The sequence below is a fragment of the Pan troglodytes genome, chromosome 9 (assembly GCF_028858775.2).
Source record: "Pan troglodytes isolate AG18354 chromosome 9, NHGRI_mPanTro3-v2.0_pri, whole genome shotgun sequence".
Lineage (NCBI taxonomy): Eukaryota > Metazoa > Chordata > Mammalia > Primates > Hominidae > Pan > Pan troglodytes.
In genome coordinates, this window is record NC_072407.2 from 11,421,846 (window position 1) to 11,439,551 (window position 17,706).

A 17,706-nucleotide genomic window follows, 5' to 3' on the forward strand; every position below is an offset into this window, starting at 1 on the left:
TTGGCAGTCAGTGTTGAGATAGACAAGATCTCTGCTCTTCTGGATCCCCCACGACTGGACTTCTGAGCAGGCTGTTTTGTGAGTGCATGAGCTGTAGTCAACTAACAGGCTGGAGTTGTTCTTAAACTGGGTCAGGGGTCCTATGGTTACTAGTTAAAGTGAGGCAGAACTTCAGTTTACTTAGCATGCTATCTATGCCAAGTGAATCCTGAGAGGTCATGTTGTACTAAGCTGATGAGTTCAGAGGTCACGTGGGGTTCTTAAGTTTATGATGACCCTACATCCTAATTTTCCCTGGACAATCCTAGGTTAAGTATCTTATCCCCATGTAATTATTAATATAACCCCTTTTCTCTCCTAAAAGTGTCCTAGCTTTGGACAGTAAATTATATGATCACACAAATTACCTTTTTTTTTTTCTGTGCCAACATCCCTTCAAAATCCTAGTGACTTGATACACTAAATATTTAGGTTTTGCTAATGGATCTGTGGATCAGCTGTAGCTTTGCCCCAGGTTGTCAGTCAAGTTTAAGTTTACTCCTTGTTTTGGACTTTGGGCTAATGCCACAAGTCTTCTCATTATGGCAGTCAGGCTGGAAGATCAGCTCTTATCTGAGAGCTCTTTTCTCATGCAGAATGTGGGAGCACAAGGGACCTTTGCTTCAAGGTGGCATGGGCCATATTCGTTCGTATTTCATTGGCCAGAGCAAGTCATATGCCCAAACCAACATTGGGGATTGGGATTTATGCTTCTCCCTTGGAGAGGAGCCCTGTGATAGGGCAGAGTGACTAATAACACAGTTATCTCATCACATTCCTAAATCCTATGGCCTCCCAGTGTGCCCCTTCTCCAGCCTTTGCTGGTGGTGGTCTCCTAGCAGTGTCTGTGTCAGGACAGAGCTGAAGTGATTAACAGAATGTAGAGAAGAAGTTTTGTCTCCATTTAGACTACAGAATGTATTAAGAGATTTCACTGCTATGTGGAGCCTATTTTGTGTTGGAGAGGGCGGGGATTGATGTTTGCAGCCTGATTACCTGGGACAGGGTTTCCTCCTTCGTGGTCCCCCAGCACTATCACCCATCACAGAAGTCTGCACCAGCGTATTGTCTACTCTCCTGTGTGAGCGGTCAGAACCAGGTGGACTCCGGGGTCAATCCATGCCCTCCCCACCTCATGTTGGGCTCTGTGAGGTATAGTTCCTAGCCCCTTTTACTTTGACCCCACTGACTCCACTCCCTATCCCCCATCCCTGCCTGTTGCTCTGCACCTGGGATTTTTAATTTTTATTTTCTCTCAGTCTCCCTTCATTTGCCTGTGTTAAATGTTCAACAGTAATTGGCTTTTCTTTTAAAACAATTCCAGATATTCCTCAAAGTTCCCGGTTAACTGACAAATTGATGATGCCCTTTCTTATTTTCCATTGCTTATCCCATTTCTGCGGGATTTGAGGAGACAAAAGTGAAAAAGATTTGCAGAGTTACCCATATTGAAACTTCAACCCCAGTGTTTTCAAACAGAGATATAATATTGTTTCAGTAGAAGGGTGAAGATTGATTGGGCGGCAAAGAGGAAGTATGTTAAATCCATCAACAGTCCTGGCAGCTGGCTTTCTTTTAAGAGCAATTTTTGATAAACAGTTTTATCAATTCACAAGAATGACCAAGTACCTTCAGAGTCATATTAAAAAGCACGTGGGTGGTAGTTGTTCAGCTTGACTCAGTAGGTAAGTGACTTGCAGGAGGGGTTCCCATGCATGCTTCAGCAGAAATACAGCTTTGTCACAGATCATAGTATGTTGGCAGTGCTGTGCATAGTTGAAATTGTGAGTACTATTTAGAACTCACAATTAGTCATTTACTAATTTCTAATTTTCTCCTTCATTAGAATATGAATCTGTGAAGACATGGCGTGCGCCTATCATGTTCCTCATTATATCTCTAGAGCTTAGCGTAGCACTTGGCATGTAGTAGGCATTCAGAAAACTTTGGTTGAAGCAATGCAAATATTAATGATGGGCAGTAGAGGCAAACCCTGGGGAGAATCCTTGGGGCTCCAGAGTGTAATGAAGCACTGTAATGACAGGCAGGGTTGTCCTTTAACATAAGGATTTTACAGCCACCATAATGCCAGAAATGCATTCAGATTGATGCTCAGCCTCCCTGGTTCTACTGTAGCCTGGGGCAGAAGCCTGGAGGGGGTGAACTGTTTTGAACCTTAGGGGCATAGTCACTGGATACTGAACTGCCAAGACTTGCTGATGCCATGGGGCTGTGGTCCATGATCCATGTAGCAGATGCTGTCATTACCTGCCATGTCCCCTTACCACTTCATTGTGTGCCTGTTGACCTCCAGTGCAGCCTCTGCATTGATTTCAATGTGGGATTTTCCTGGCCACTGAAGCTTACTTTGTTCATCTGGGCTGCAGGTTTCAAATGATGGGAATTTAATGCCCTTTGAGAAATGCCCTCTAATTAATAACTAAAGAGAGCTAATGTGTAATACCTCGGATCCCTTGCCACTTAGGTGGGGTATATCTGAGGTGTATTAAGCCTCCATAGCAGGCTTAACCTTTACTCCCTCACTGTAGGGACTGGCTTGATAATGTACCTTTTATTGGCTTCCTTTTCTGGATCACTTCTCCTGTGTTTCCTTCTCCTTCTAAATAATGCTTTGCCCTTTAATGCTTGTTTTAGGGTATGCTACTGGGGAAACCCAAACTACAATATTCTATCCTGCGTCCTGAGGACTTATCACTGAGTGGGGGTTATTCTTGAAGCTGCAAAATTCACAGAAGATTTGAGCTTCATTTTGCTTAGAACCTTAAAAGTTAATAGGAAAAATAGAAGCAAAAAAGCACTCTAGTTTCTCGTATTTTAAAAAGTTGTGACTTACACAATTCCCCAATTATATTATACAGCTCTCTGAGATGACAGAATAATTGTTAAGGACATTTTAAACTGCCCTGCTCAAAAAACATTAATGATTGGTGCTGCCTGTAGGATAGAGTCTCATTTCACTTGAAGGGCATTCTAGTCCCCATGAATATATCCATTTTCTTGCCATAGCAGGCTGTTTATTGTTTCTAAACATGGCTTGCATGCTATGGTACCTCCTCTGTGTTTCTGCTCACTGGTCCTCTGGTTTGTGTATGAATTCTCATTGTCACCGCCCCAGAATTAAGTAACCCAGCCATGCGCCCCAGCATGGCCTTCCGCAGTCGGCTCCCAAGGGATGAGTGGATGAGAGGGTCATTCTGCCCACACTGTGCAATGGGTGGGCTTGAGGGGAATGACCACACTGACCTTTGATCTTTGCTTCTTTGCAGATATCTCAGTGAGCCTGCTGACCCTTGTGGTCACTGCCTGTGGTCTCGCTCTCTTTGGCGTGTCTCTCTTCGTATCTTGGAAACTCTGCTGGGTTCCGTGGCGAGAACGAGGCCTGCCCTCTGGTAGCAAAGACAACAACCAGGAGCCTCTTAACTACATGGACACAGAGACCAATGAGCAGGAGAACAGTGAGGACTTCCTGGACCCTCCCACGCCCTGCCCTGACTCCTCCATGAAGATCAGCCACACCTCCCCTGACATTCCCCTCTCCACCCAGACGGAGATCCAGGAGAACTGTGCCCATGGCGTCCGCGTGCAGCGCCAAGTCACAGAGCCAACCTCGTCGGCTCGGTCAGTAATGCCTTCTCCTTTCTGAATGCAAGGAAGGACCACCCCATTCCCCTCTCTGGCAACAATAGCACTGATAGGTCAAGGAGCCTGTAACCTTTCAGATTTCTGTTCTGTATCAGAGACATGAATATGGGAAAACTCCATGCTTCCTACGCCCTCCTTGGTCTCTACTTAGTTCATAAAAATAATAGTTAACATTATTAAGACAGCATGTGTGAAGTACTCTATAAGAACTTTATATTCATATTTTATTATAGCTCACAACTTAGCATGAAATGTATACTATTATCATTCTTATTTTACAGCAGAAGAAACTTAAGTCAAGGCGATTAAATTTTTTAAAAAGCTGTATATGTAAATACCCAGGTCAGGATTTGAACCCTGGTTCAACCAACACAAGAATCTGAGCTCTTAACCACTCTTCCCTGCTGCCCTCCTACTGCTTTAGAATTTATTCCCTGTGCATCTGATATCCTAACAGTCACACACAGGCTCTCTTCAGACTCCACCGTGTGGCTGGAGGTCTTTGTCCGTCTCCAGCCTTTGGAAGGCTTACAGAGTACCGATACCTAGGTCACTCTCTTTTCATTGTCTGGATGCTTTATGCTCTTCAGCAGTAGAGAAATAATATAATGCAGTGAAAAAAGATGCGGTCTCTCAAGTCAAATGAATTGGCTTTACTTACATGTGTGACATTGAACAAATTACTTAAACTCCGTATCTGTCCATTTCCTCTTCTTCAAAAGAGGAGTAGATAGTACTGATTTGTAGGTGGTTTTAAGAATGAAATGATGACATGTGCTTGCACAGGTCTGGCACCTAGTAAATGTTCCAAAATGTGAGCTGCCATTTTGCTGTTAGTATTGCTATTATGGCCTCTCCCAAGGCTCAGATGTTGCACAAAAGTGTGTTTGAGGCTAAGCAGCCAGTTCTAAATCACTGGATATAAAAACTCATTTTTGATAAGATATTTCAGGAAAAGAGACTCAGGAAGCAGCTTTCTTTAGAATTAAAATAATGGCCTGAGTGATGGCCAGAGAAATAGCATGTGCTGTTATTTGGAAAGTATAAACACAATTTGGAGGTATTTTAAAAAAATATTTACTGTTTGTTCTCCAGAAACAGAAATAAGACTTTACCCTTTTTATGTTAATCGAGTTTATCCTAGAGGCTCCACTCATTCTCATTAAGTGGGATGGAATATGCCAGTTTCTAATTTGATTGTTTCAGAAACTTATTTTAGCATCATTTTCAATTCTGAATCAAAGAGCCAAATCTAAAATATGCCTCTGTGAGGAGATGGGTAGTTGTCTGCCGTTTGATTTAGAAGAAATCCTCAGATTTTATCACTAGGATTTATCTTCAGATTTAAAACTTAAATAGAACTAGAGCTCTATTTGATGCTGTCATAGAGTTCATGCAATGTGCAGACTTATAATAAAATCCTTTCAGTATTTCAATAGCTAAAGCCTTTTAGATAGAGTCTCCATTGAAATTTCCATTGAAATTGCCCCCTATTTGGTTCTACTCTGCATGTAACTTTTCTGGTCTGAGTTCCTCCAATATATGATGGTAGTACTGTGATCTTACTAGATTTGATCTGGGGACTCTGCCATAATTCTAACAAACCGATAGCAATGATGCCACTATAATTATCACAATATTTATACTGGGAAAGTATATAAATATACTGCATAGCAATAAGGATTTGCTTAAAAAATAACTGTTATCACCACTGATTTGTAGAAATTGGGTAGAAGGAAAAAAATTAAAAGGGAGAGTGAAGGAATTATCCCTGTAAAATGCACTTTGTGTTCAGATTTATTTTAGTTTTGAAGGCATGCAATTACATTATCTTTTCTGATGGCAAAAATCAGGTTTAGCAATATCTGAACTACTATAAGAAAACTACTCTTTTCTAGCTGCATTTGACCTAATACTGACACTTTGCATTTTTATGCATTTAAAACATTCATACCTAAATTACTACTGACCTAGTTTTATGGGGTCTGTCTGGAAATATATATCCTTGTCTCAGGATCTCACCACAATAAGAGCAGTACATGGTCTTCTAATTCTTTGAGGATTGTGTTGCATCATGAGAAAATGCACACACACATACACACTCTTTGCTAACAAAAAGGAAAAAGAGAATGAAATTTCCTTTATGCCTCAAAGCATTTTTAACATTCTTCTTTAACATTTTCGATACCCATATTTGGGGAGGGGAAAGGTAAGCTTTGCTGAGAAAGCTCTAAACAGTCTGCTTTTCCAGTTACTGTTTCTTCTCTTTTCTTTCTCATTATGTTCTTTACTTTCTCCCTGCCGACACTGTCTTACTGCTTCCATCCTGCAGCCATTATCACCATCTCAGGACAGCCATGATCACAGTCTCAGGGTTCCCAGTGCACGAAAGACACAGCCTCCATTTAAAGGTGTCTTCAGGATCCTTGTGATTGGCACAGTTTCTGTCACACCATTGACATCAAAAATCTCAACCTCACCTGGCCTCTTCAGCTTGGATGTGTTCTTGGATATGTTTGGCTGACACAGTGCCTTTTTGAAATGTCCTAAAGATGGGCTTTATTTTATCTTCTAAGAATGTTTCTGGTCAGAATGACTTTCTGTTGTTCTTTCAAGATCAAACATGTTCGGTGTCTAGTTTCTTCAGTGACTATTAGTACCATCCAAAATTCCTGTCAATTCTTTTTGATTTGAATGAAGTCCCTTTTGTACAGTGACTCAATATGCTGGAAATGTGGATGTTTCAATTTTCTCAGAATTTTTTAATTCCAGAGCTTTATAAAGTTCTCTACTCCAAATGTATGAAAATCCCTGGATCCCCAAAATAGAAGGAACCTTGAAAGGCCATCTAATCCATTTCCTGATTCATGTCCTAAGATGAAAGTTCATCCTATTTTTCTCAAGCCTTCTCAGATGTCTTATGTAACACTTCAGTTTTTCAAAAATTTCAATTACCACACCACAAACCCCTTATCAGGTCTATTAAGGCCCTGCATTTTAATACTGCCACAGTCTGCTTCCAACAGCCTCACCTTATGGCCAGGGCCACCATGTTGCAGAACCCTAGGGGACACTTTTAACATGAACTCAATAGGAGACTGCCTGGAAGAAGCTTGTTGTACTGCAGCTGCACTAGCCTCTCTCTTAGTTCCTTCAGCATCCCAAGCCCCTTCCTGCCTTGAGGTCTTCACACGTTGCTCCCTCAGCCAGGCATGCTTTTCCTTTTTTTGTCCTTCTTGGGACCTTTACCTCCCTTACGCCCTAGCTGAAACATCACCTTCTCAGAAAGGTCTCCCCGGCCACTCCATCTGAAGTCTGTGTTCTGTCCCCCACTCCTTCCCACTTTAATTCTCCCTCGCATTGCCTTGTTTTCATGCCTTCACACGATTAAATTATTTTAAGTGATTCTTTATTGCTTGTACTCCCCTCTAGACTGAGTTCTGTGAGCTCAGAGACCACATCTGTTTTGTTTCTTCCTGTCTATCCAGCCCCTAGCACCACCTGGCACATGGAGGACTTTTTTCCATGAATGACTGACAGAATACATTGGTCAACATCAGGCCACTTTTCTCATGCTCTTCTGACAAGAATGACAAAGGGCCAGAAGTATAAACTGAGCAGAGCCTGTAATAATGGTGTGAGGCTGGCGGAAGGCCATTTGTCCCAGGTCTCACATTCATTAAGAGCCCCACATTAGGTTTTTGACCTTATCTCTGAATTAAGCAATCCATAGAGTTACAGAAATATGCTGACAGAATTGAAAGAGGAAGATAACCATCACACTCTAAATTTAGGTCCCATGACTGGCCACAACTCAAGTAAATAGTACATAAAAATTGAATGTAATTATACTATGAGTAGCACATTTCTATTAAGTTATATTTTTGTGTGGTGAGAACATTGGTTCAATGTAAACATCTAAAACATAATTTTTGAATTATAGTTATTTCTTCAGATTTAAATTAACTGCTTCAAAAGTGGAAGTTGCCTAGACCTATCTCAACTTCCATGAGACCCCGAAATAATATGTAAATAAGTGTTTTCTCTACTGGGATTAAATTATCAGAAACTTTTATATCCATAGCATTTCTATATTTACTCTAGACACAGATATCAAGCATTTGCTTGGCAAAATTCAATATTAGGTGGTGGCAATAAAGAGAGAAAAAATATATAACCCTGCCCACAAAAGACCCACAGCAAGAGCACCAATTATACACACTGAAGTGCTCAATTTGTTCTTTAGAAGATTAATCTGGAAAGAATGCATAAGATGCATGGGACAGTGGTGAAGATTGGATGTATACAGGGGCCTGTCTGAGGGCCTGAACTCAGCTAGGATCAATGGGAATGAAAAGAGACATAAGACGTGAGCTACTGTAGAGAAAGTTTTGGTGAACAAAGGCTCATCTTAGTTATGGAGGGTAAAGTATTCGAGGTTTCAAATCTGTTTAACTTTGGAGGGAGTGGGAGGAAGCAGGTCTTGCCTCAGTGTATCCACCTACCCTTGACAACACACCTCCACTGGCCCCAAGGCCTGATGCCTGTCTCGTCATTATCTCACTTATGCTGGAAACCCTTGAATCTTCAGCCCAAGAAAGCCTCAGATTTTCACTTCCTCCTGCCCTTGTAGTCTACTAACTGTGTCTGTCCCTATCCAGGATTTCCCCTTCTTCTGTGTCTGCCTGTGGTTCAGGAAAACCTAACTCTCTCTTCTTCATCACCAGGGGAGTTTTGAAGAAAAACATCCTGTCTCCACCATTTCCATAATTCCCTGCCTTGACTTGAACATAGGAAAGAAACCAGTAACATTTCTGAAACCACAATTTGCTTCTCTCTTTTTTCTCCTTGGATCCTGAAGCCTTGTAGACACTGGTGCCCGAGAACCAGGGAAAGGACAGGTCAGGTTTCACCTCTGAGGTGGGCCACTGCAGTGAAGGAACATATATTAGGGTGCACTTGTTCATGGCTGCACATGAAAGCCCGCGATGGAAGGGGTGTTGGGGATATGAGTGCTGGCTTGTACAGAGCCTGGACTCAGAGATGCAGTGGGTGTATGTGAGGGACTCTGGAAAAAGCTGCTGGGGCAGAAGAGCTGAAAGTCCCATTCTGCTAGAGAGGTGGGACCAAGATGCAAATGGATTTAATGTCTTTATTGAAGTCTACAGCATCAGCTTGGAGGTGGCTAAGAATGAGGCCAAGTTAAGTAGACAAGCCCAGCTCAAGTATCATCTCCTTCATAAAAATTTCCTCAGCCAGAGGCCTTTCTCCCTCTCATCTTCTGGTGGGGGAACCATCTCATCACCCGCCTGGACAGCCATTTCCTTCAAGATGGTGACTATATTTTGCCTCTCTGCACCTTCCACCCCATTTGACACTGCTTTGCAAATTCGAATTTGTTGAATTGCCATTACGTCCTGTCTCTTAAGATCTGATCGACATAGTTGGCTTTTCGGGTGATAGTTTAGGGACTAACCTAGAGCTGGGACTAGTTAATTCACATCTGAGGAAAGGAAAGGAGGAGAAAACCTTGTACCTCTGGGATTCTGGCCTTTCCTGAACTATGGCTGCAACTCAGCACAAGACTCAGGTTTCTCCAGGCATGAAAGTATGTTTTTGAGTTTGTTTTGGGAAATCTACTTTGCACATTTTGTTAATTATCTTTGAACTCAAGCTTTCCACAGGTTCAACTGCTATTCTTCCCACTTAGGTCTGGGGTAGCCAAGTCTAATCTTTATTTTCTCTTTGTTGTTTCTTCCATGAGAGGAAAATAGCTTTTGCCCACCCAGAGAGAGAATGGGAGGTGGAGGAAGCTGAGAGTTCCAACCCCAGCAGCCAGCTTCTCTACGACAGCAGTAGGGTGTGGCTTATTAGTACAGGAGATCATCTCTCAACTTTCCTTCTGACCCACTGTCCTTGGGGTCCACTTTTTTTCATTCATTGTGCACATTAAGTCCTGAGAACACCAAAATACGGGACTCCCCAGACCTACTCAGAGGACTGTCTGCTTCAGTCACAGATCTCTCTTTGCCAGATTCCTACATTCCCTCAATGTCATTGTCCTTGTCAATCAGTGGCTTTGAAATTCTAGACCCTTGCCCTGGGAGTCTCGCATTTACTGCACTCAAAACCACCTCCATTAACCATTTAGAGCCACCTCACCTGGGGTGGGGGAGGCTCAGGTAATGGCTCTATATTCCATATCTTTCCTACCTCTTGCTTTGGGCTTGCGTTTTCTTCCCACCTCTGTTTGAGTAGCCTATGAGAACTATAGAATATTGATTTTCCATTTCCTCCACCCCCTCTTCTCCTTTACGCCCCTGGGGCAGTCTCCCTGCTCCACTTTCTTATTTTCAGCCCCCAGACCTCCAGAGGTTATACAGGGAGGTTATGAGTTACCCTGGTTCTCTGGCTCTTTTAAGCTTCTCTCTTCTTCCGTGCCTCTCCCCGCACTCCAGTAAACTCTAACTCTCTTCTGAATGGAAACTGAAAGAGATTGAAAGGGAGCCCCAGGAGTGAGAACCTGTCATGCCCAGTTACAGTCTTTGCTATCTGCTTTAAGCCACTACCTTACAGTTAGATTCAACTGATTTCCCAAGAGTAAGTGTGATTCTGAATGGAGGGGAAAGTGTTGGGAATGAAATTATCACGTAAACTGTTTCAGTAGATAATAGTATTCATATCTGTGACTGGTTTTTTGTTTGCTTGTTTGGTTTTTGGTTTTTGAGTTTTTTTGAGATGGAGTCTTTCTCTGTTGCCCAGACTGGAGTGTAGTGGCGTGATCTCCACTCACTGCAACCTCTGCCACCTGGGTTTAAGCGATTCTCCTGCCTCAGCCTCCCAAGTAGCTGGGACTACAGGTGTGTGCCACTATGCCTGGCTAATTTTTGTATCTTTAGTAGAGACAGGGTTTTACTATGTTGGCCAGGCTGGTCTCGAACTCCTGACCTCAAGTGATCCACCCACCTTGGCCTCCCAAAATGCTGAGATTACAGGTGTGAGCCATTGCGCCTAGCCCATAACTGTGATTTTTTTTTTTTTTTTTTTTTTTGAGACGGAGTCTCACCCTGTCGCCCAGGCTGGAGTACAGTGGCACAATCTCTACTCACTGCAAGCTCCGGCTCCCGGGTTCACGCTGTTCTCCTGCCTCAGCCTCCCAAGTAGCTGGGACTACAGGTGCCTGCCACCACGCCTGGCTACTTTTTTTGTATTTTTAGCAGAGATGGGGTTTCACTGTGTTAGCCAGGATGGTGTCGATCTCCTGACCTCGTGATCCGCCCACCTCGGCCTCCCAAAGTGCTGGGATTACAGGCATGAGCCACTGCACCCGGCTTGTGATTGGTTTTTAAGAGGTCAGCTGTATTGGGAATTTTTGGAGGGATTCCTGTGCAATTGGGTTCTCAGGGAATGGGATCTTTCTTCAGTCTTTGAACTACATCAACAACCCCCGCCTCCCTGCTGGCAATCTACTTTGGTTAGGAAGAGCTGAGCATGTGGGACAATTTATCTTCAGATTTCATGTCTAAGAAAATGTACATGTAGAACAGAATATGTCACACTACTAAGTAGCCAAATCCATGTATTTTAAATTAAAATTAAAACTATGGTGGCCAGGCACAGTGGCTAACGCCTGTAATCCCAGCACTTTGGGAGGCTAAGTTGGGTGGATCACCTGAGGTTGGGAGTTCGAGACCAGCCTGACCAACATGGAGAAACCCTGTCTCTACTAAAAATACAAAATTAGCCAGGTGTGGTGGCGCATGCCTGTAATCCCAGCTATTTGGGAGGCTGAGGTAGGAGAATTGCTTCAACCCGGGAGGTGGAGGTTGCAGGGAGCCGAGATCGCGCCATTGCCCTTCAGCCCCAGTCCACAACAGTGAGACTTCATCTAAAAAACTAAAAAACAAACAAACAAAAAGCAAAACTACTATGGTAGATTTAGTCCTACAGACAAGGGTGAAGACAAAATGTTGCTGTGATGAATTGAACGCCAGTACTAAGAAAATTCAAAGGGAAATTGTCATGCACAGTCTGCCCAGCAACCATCTGCGGAGCAGCAGGGTGACAGGGCCTAGGGCTGACATGAGATTATTGTCTGGGACTGGACTGTGTAGACACAGAATTGTTGGTCCACCACAGACTCATCTGGAGAAGGAGCATCCAGTGGATATTGAGGATGCACTTTTATCATGTAAACAGCACCACTTACTAGACAGTACCCAGAAGGGTGGGAACTGATGCAGGACCCAATTATGGACATTTTTTGAAGAAAAAAATGTTTCTTTTGTAAAGAAAAATCAATAGCAGAGGGAAATAGGGCTGGCACCAGCCTATTCTGACCTCTGCATATGGCAGGTGACTTTCTGCTGCCTCCCAGTCCTTTCTGCCCACAGAGTCCAGTAAAGTGAGACTCAAGCTCTATTCTAGCACTACATTGGTTCCACTTCTGGACAAGGGAGTGATCTGGCTGCACTAGCTCAGAAAGCCAGTTTTAGATGCTTAACAGCAATTCCTGCCTTCCCTCCCCCGCCCACCCACATCATAAAATACAGAGAAACCTTAAGAGTGTGGATTTCTCTAAAAGAGATTAAAATCTCCCTTCAGCAACTCTCAGATCACAAAGTTTTTGTGCATGTGGGAATGTATGTGACTGGGCTATGTCTGCTTGCTATGGACTGTGTTAGATGTGACAGGTACCAGTGACAGCTCTGTGACGGTACTCTTGTCATACCAGGTGGGTGATTAGTGATTAGGAGGCTATTTTAGGATAAAGAGGAATGCTCAGCATAACAATATCTGTGGTGACAAGGGAGAATACTTTCAAACGTGTCTGGGGGTCCCTTAATTCCATTTTTACGTCTTTATTTCATTGTCTGAAGAAAGGAAGAGAAGGGCAAATTCAAATGTTTACTCTGCCTCTCCAACTGTTTACCAATCCCTAAGAGACATCCCAGCTGTTCTCTTTCACCTTCTAGTAAAGAGGCTATTTTAATTAAGGTTGTTGAGCGAATGCATGCAATACAATATAATGACTCTAAACTCTGAGCTAAAAACAACAAAAGTAACCTTAAAAACAACCTTGTATGTGATAACTACTTCTCTCAACTTGGGAAGACACGCACAGATCAGACAGGCTTTCAAGAGAATTTTAGGGAAACTTCTAACCCAAACCAATACACTTACAGGGTGAAGAAGACTATACTACAGTTGCAAATATTTAGTTTGCAAGTATCATTATCCAACCATCTCCAGTTGAATCCCTACATGCATTTATAGTAGCTCATCTTTAATTTTTGTGCCATTAGTGTTTATTTCAGAAATAAAACCTGTCCTCTTGATCACTAATCACCCATGTGTACAGCAAAAGCACAATCCCAATTATGTCACTTCTACCTGTCAGAGCCACCACAATCCACTGCATGCAGACACATCCCAGTCATATACATTTTTGCATGAGCAAAAGCTGTGTTCTTGTGATGAAATGATTTGATTTGAACCAGTAAGAATTTATGTCCTTATAAAGCTATAAGCCAGTGGCAAGAAATTCAGTGTAATTTAGAGAAAGATTCATTCTTCTTAAGGCAACACTTGGCTATTTCCATTTCAGAATGATATTATATATAAAGTTGAATAATTTTATTTTTAAAGCAGTTTGTACAAATCTTTACATTCCACCAGAGGAATAAGCTTCTTTAATGGCATATTAGACAGTTTAGGAACTATATTAAACCTTTAAAGCTCTGAGGTCACATGTTACTAGGTTCATTTCCTGATACCAAGCCTCAGTTTTGAGCTTCAAGCCTTACGGAGCAGCTTACTCACACTGATGAGCATTTTGAATTTAGGCCACACACACACAAAAAAGGCCCACAGATCTAAGCTCCTGACAAAATATAACAGTCTACCTACATCCCAGGCAAAAGTTTCTGAGAGACCCATAGCTAATAAGGTTATAACTTTGTTCTGTGTTGCTCTTCATTCAAGGCATAATTCAATCCGAAGACAACTCAACTTGTCAAACCCGGACTTCAATATCCAGCAGCTTCAAAAACAGGAACAGTTGACTGGAATTGGTAGAATTAAACCAGAGTTATATAAGCAGAGGTCATTGGATAATGATGACGGGAGACGGAGTAACAGCAAGGCTTGTGGGAAACTGAACTTCATTTTAAAATATGACTGTGACTTAGAGCAGCTCATAGTGAAGATTCACAAAGCTGTCAATTTGCCCGCCAAGGACTTTTCTGGGACTTCAGATCCTTATGTCAAGATCTATTTGCTTCCTGATCGGAAAACAAAACACCAGACTAAAGTTCACAGAAAGACCCTGAACCCTGTGTTTGATGAAGTGTTTTTATTTCCGGTTCCCTACAATGACCTTGAAGCACGGAAGCTTCACTTCTCTGTGTACGACTTTGACAGGTTCTCTCGTCATGACTTAATCGGCCAAGTGGTGGTGGATCACTTCCTAGACTTGGCTGATTTCCCCAGGGAGTGCATCCTTTGGAAGGATATCGAATATGTCACCAATGTGAGTCCAGCATTTCTTCATTTTTGTGGTGGGGGGCATCTTGGTTAGCAAGGAAACAGATTACTTACACATTATCTTGAGGACAAAGTGTAAAATTCCTGTCAATGTACATGTAGCAGTTATTTCAGAACCTCCTTGTACCTTTTCAGAAACAGGGTTTTAACAATATTGATTTTGAAGTTTCCAAGCATTATTCCATGAAAACAATATTAAAGAATAACATTCTCTCTTTTCTACTTTCAGATTCTTAGCTAGCCCCTAAGAGACAGCAGGTGTTATCTGTCCTCCGTACCACATTTTCTTTAGAGCTTTTTCAGGTTGTTTGTGCTGAATGGAACCTGGCATTCTATTAACTGTAGTCTGCAGCTAAGATACCATTACCTGACTCTGACAGCAGTAGGTACTTACCTGTCTTCTGAGGTTGGCTCAAGAGCATTTCCCATGATTGGATCCTCAGCTTCAACCCTACCAGTGGGAGTGGTTGAGAAGAGTTGGCAACACATTTTTAAATGTAAAACTCACAAAATCCAAGTTACAAGGAGGGAAGTCTGAAAAGAAACTATAGATAATGGCAAAACTAATCTATCGACAGTCACATCCAATTTAGGGCTCAGGAGAGAAGTCAAAGGTGCTATGTAGTGGTACCATACATCTATGTCTACATTTTAAACACAAGATTTCAGAGATGATATTTCTACTCCATTTATATCCTTTTCATTATCCTGCAGAGGTGTGTTGGCATTCCAGAAATAGAAAGGAAAATTGAACATTCTTAGGTAACTCTGATGTTTTAAAGCCACTTGTTTCTTTCACCTGTCCAAATTCCCTGAGATAACTTTGTTAGCTCCTCTTCCTGGATATGAGCTATTCTGAGGCCAGCGTAGCTCTCTTTCTCTGCCATGGCATCCAACTGGACCAAGCACCACCATCTTTATTCAGCTCAGACACTGATTCAGCTTGAGTCTGGAGCCTATTTAGTGAAAGACTAATCTCTGCCTAATGACCAAATACCTGCACCTCTTATCCTCAGCCACTTTTATGAACTAGGGACTCACCCATGCTTTGGTTGCCCTGTGGGACACCTCCTCTCCACATGCCACAGGGTTCCAGTGCCAACTTTGTGCTGCTATCCAAATAAACAAAATGTAGCATGGGAGTCTGCTGGCCTTTATCATAATCATGAGGAAAGAAAGAAAGGAGTTGGAGCTGGATAAGGTGCAGAGAATAGCAGTTGATGAAACCAAGGTGATTTGGGATACTGGGGAAGGAATAGGTCTCTTTATCTTAAAAGATAATAATACACATAAACCCAACAATGGATGCTGGGGAAAGCAAGGATTGTCTCCCAAATCCCAATTGACAAAATCAGGAAGCAACATGAGAAGGTTTAAAGAAACAAAATGGGAAGGCTGCTTATACAAAGATACGAATGGCTCAGGCATCACCCCCCACTGGGGTATTTACTAAGTCTCCCTGGTTATGGGAGCTGAGACACTGCCAGCTGCAGTGAGGTGCCTTGAACTTATGTCTCATCTCAGGTATGGTAGGGAGGTGTTGGTCACACCATCTAATGAGACATCAATTTATATTTTTTGACAAATGGATTCCATAAAATAGCTGGAGAGGTTATTAGAAAGTTCAACGAGGATCTTGCTGAGAGTTGCCTTTAGAGACTTTGTGGTGAGAGCAACATTGACTGCGCAGTGGCTGATACAAATCTGGATAAGGCTGATGATCCCTGGTGGGAACGACTCCTAGGACAGGTTCCTGTGGAACAAGAATATGGAGTGGCAGGTGATGGAGACCTTCTGGCCCTGAGATCACTGCCATTTCAGCATTCTCTTGGGAGTAAGAGTTTCTTTTCCATTGTTGGAAAATCCTGGATTTCCATAGGGTTAAGGAGAATGTGAAATTATTTATCAAGGAGGAAAACCAATAAAGCTGCAGGCTTCAGATTTCTCAGTTGTTTCCTCAGGCAAACAATAAATCTTCTGAGCATTGATCTAAGCCTTTGGATGGCCACGGGAGAGGGTAGGTCATGTCAATGGAATTACAGGCTATTTCATAGTCTGCCATATTATTACATTCCATTTTAAAAAATGTTATTTGGGGTTGTGGGGTTTTTTTTTTTGTATAGAGACTGAACATAAAGAGCTGAGATTTGCCATGATTCTCTTTTTATAATATAGAATGTATATAATATAGTAAATATAATAATATGGATTAATGAAGGAAAAATTAAATGAACAGGCCTGAACTCACCATTTAGTTGAAGAATAGAACATTACTTCTATTGACCCTTGAATTGTCCTCTATTGCATTCCCTCTCAGTCCAGTCCTGCCAAGAGAAAACTACTATCTTTAATTTTACTTATATCATCATATAAAAAAATATGCATATATATATGACAATATGGGTTTGGGTTTTGTCTATTTTGGCATTTTATTGCTCTTCTTTGACTAGCTTTTTTTCTTTGGTCAACATTGATTATGGCATTTAGTAATAGAAATAAGCAGAGCAGCTGTGGCTTATGTGTCTTCATTGCTATATAATATTCCATTGTATTAATATTAATATATGACAAATTTGCATTCTTGTACTGATGACATTCAGGATGTTAGTTTTTCTGTGATTCTGAATAATATCGCAGAGATTTTTGTACACATCTTTTGGTTCACATATGCAATCATTTCTCTAGAGTATATCCCTGATAGAGGTAAGGTATACATGTGTTCAGCTTTTCTAGATAATGATAGTCTTTTTCAGTCATTTGCACGTATCACAAATTGATCCTTCCACTGTTGAAATGTGATGATCCCTAGTGTTCCACTTTCTCTCCAACTCTTGCAATTGCCACACTGATTAATGTATGTGTGTGCATGTATGCAAAATGATATATTATTGGCATTTCTTCAGTTGTCCGGTTTGACCATCTTTTGATATGTTTATTGGTCATTCATGTTTTCTTTCTTGTGAAAATTCTTGTTCAGCACTTATTCTTTTGTTTTCCTTTCCTTGTTGATTCACATAGGCTTTTTAAGCAGTTGGGATGCAAATCCCTTGTTGGTTATGTGTTTTACAAACATCATCTCTCAGTTTATGGCTGTCTTTGTATTCACTTTATGGTGTCTTTGATAAATAGAGGTTATGTTTAGTGTAATAAAATGTATCAGTATTTTCCGTTGTAAATTAGCGCATTTGTGTCCTACTTAAGAAGTACTTCCTTACCCTATGTCAGGAAATATATTTCTCCTATGCTTTCTATTAGAAGTGTTAAGGTTTTGTCTTCCTCAATTATGATTTTAATCCATCTAGAATGGAAATGTTTACATAGTGTTATATAGGCATCATATATCAGTCAACTTGGGCTGCCATAACAAAATACCATAAACTGGGCAACTTAAACAATAGATATTTATTTCTTGGAGTTCTGGAGCCTGGGATATCCAAGACCAAGTTTCAGCAGACTCCA

At 41.7% G+C, this 17,706-nt stretch overlaps 1 protein-coding gene across 5 annotated transcripts in view; it reads left to right on the forward strand.

The window, feature by feature from the left end:
- Positions 1 to 17,706, forward strand: part of SYT9 (synaptotagmin 9) — a 242,235-nt gene that overhangs the window by 60,902 nt on the left and 163,627 nt on the right. For all 5 annotated transcript variants that reach the window (XR_010147130.1, XR_010147129.1, XM_054662029.2 and 2 more), the window contains exons 2-3: positions 3,327 to 3,678; positions 13,687 to 14,233. Coding sequence is in view for 3 of the 5 variants with exons in the window: in XM_054662029.2 (XP_054518004.1) it covers positions 3,327 to 3,678; positions 13,687 to 14,233 (899 nt within the window). In the remaining 2 variants the exon portion in view is untranslated. The remainder of the gene's footprint in view (positions 1 to 3,326; positions 3,679 to 13,686; positions 14,234 to 17,706) is intronic.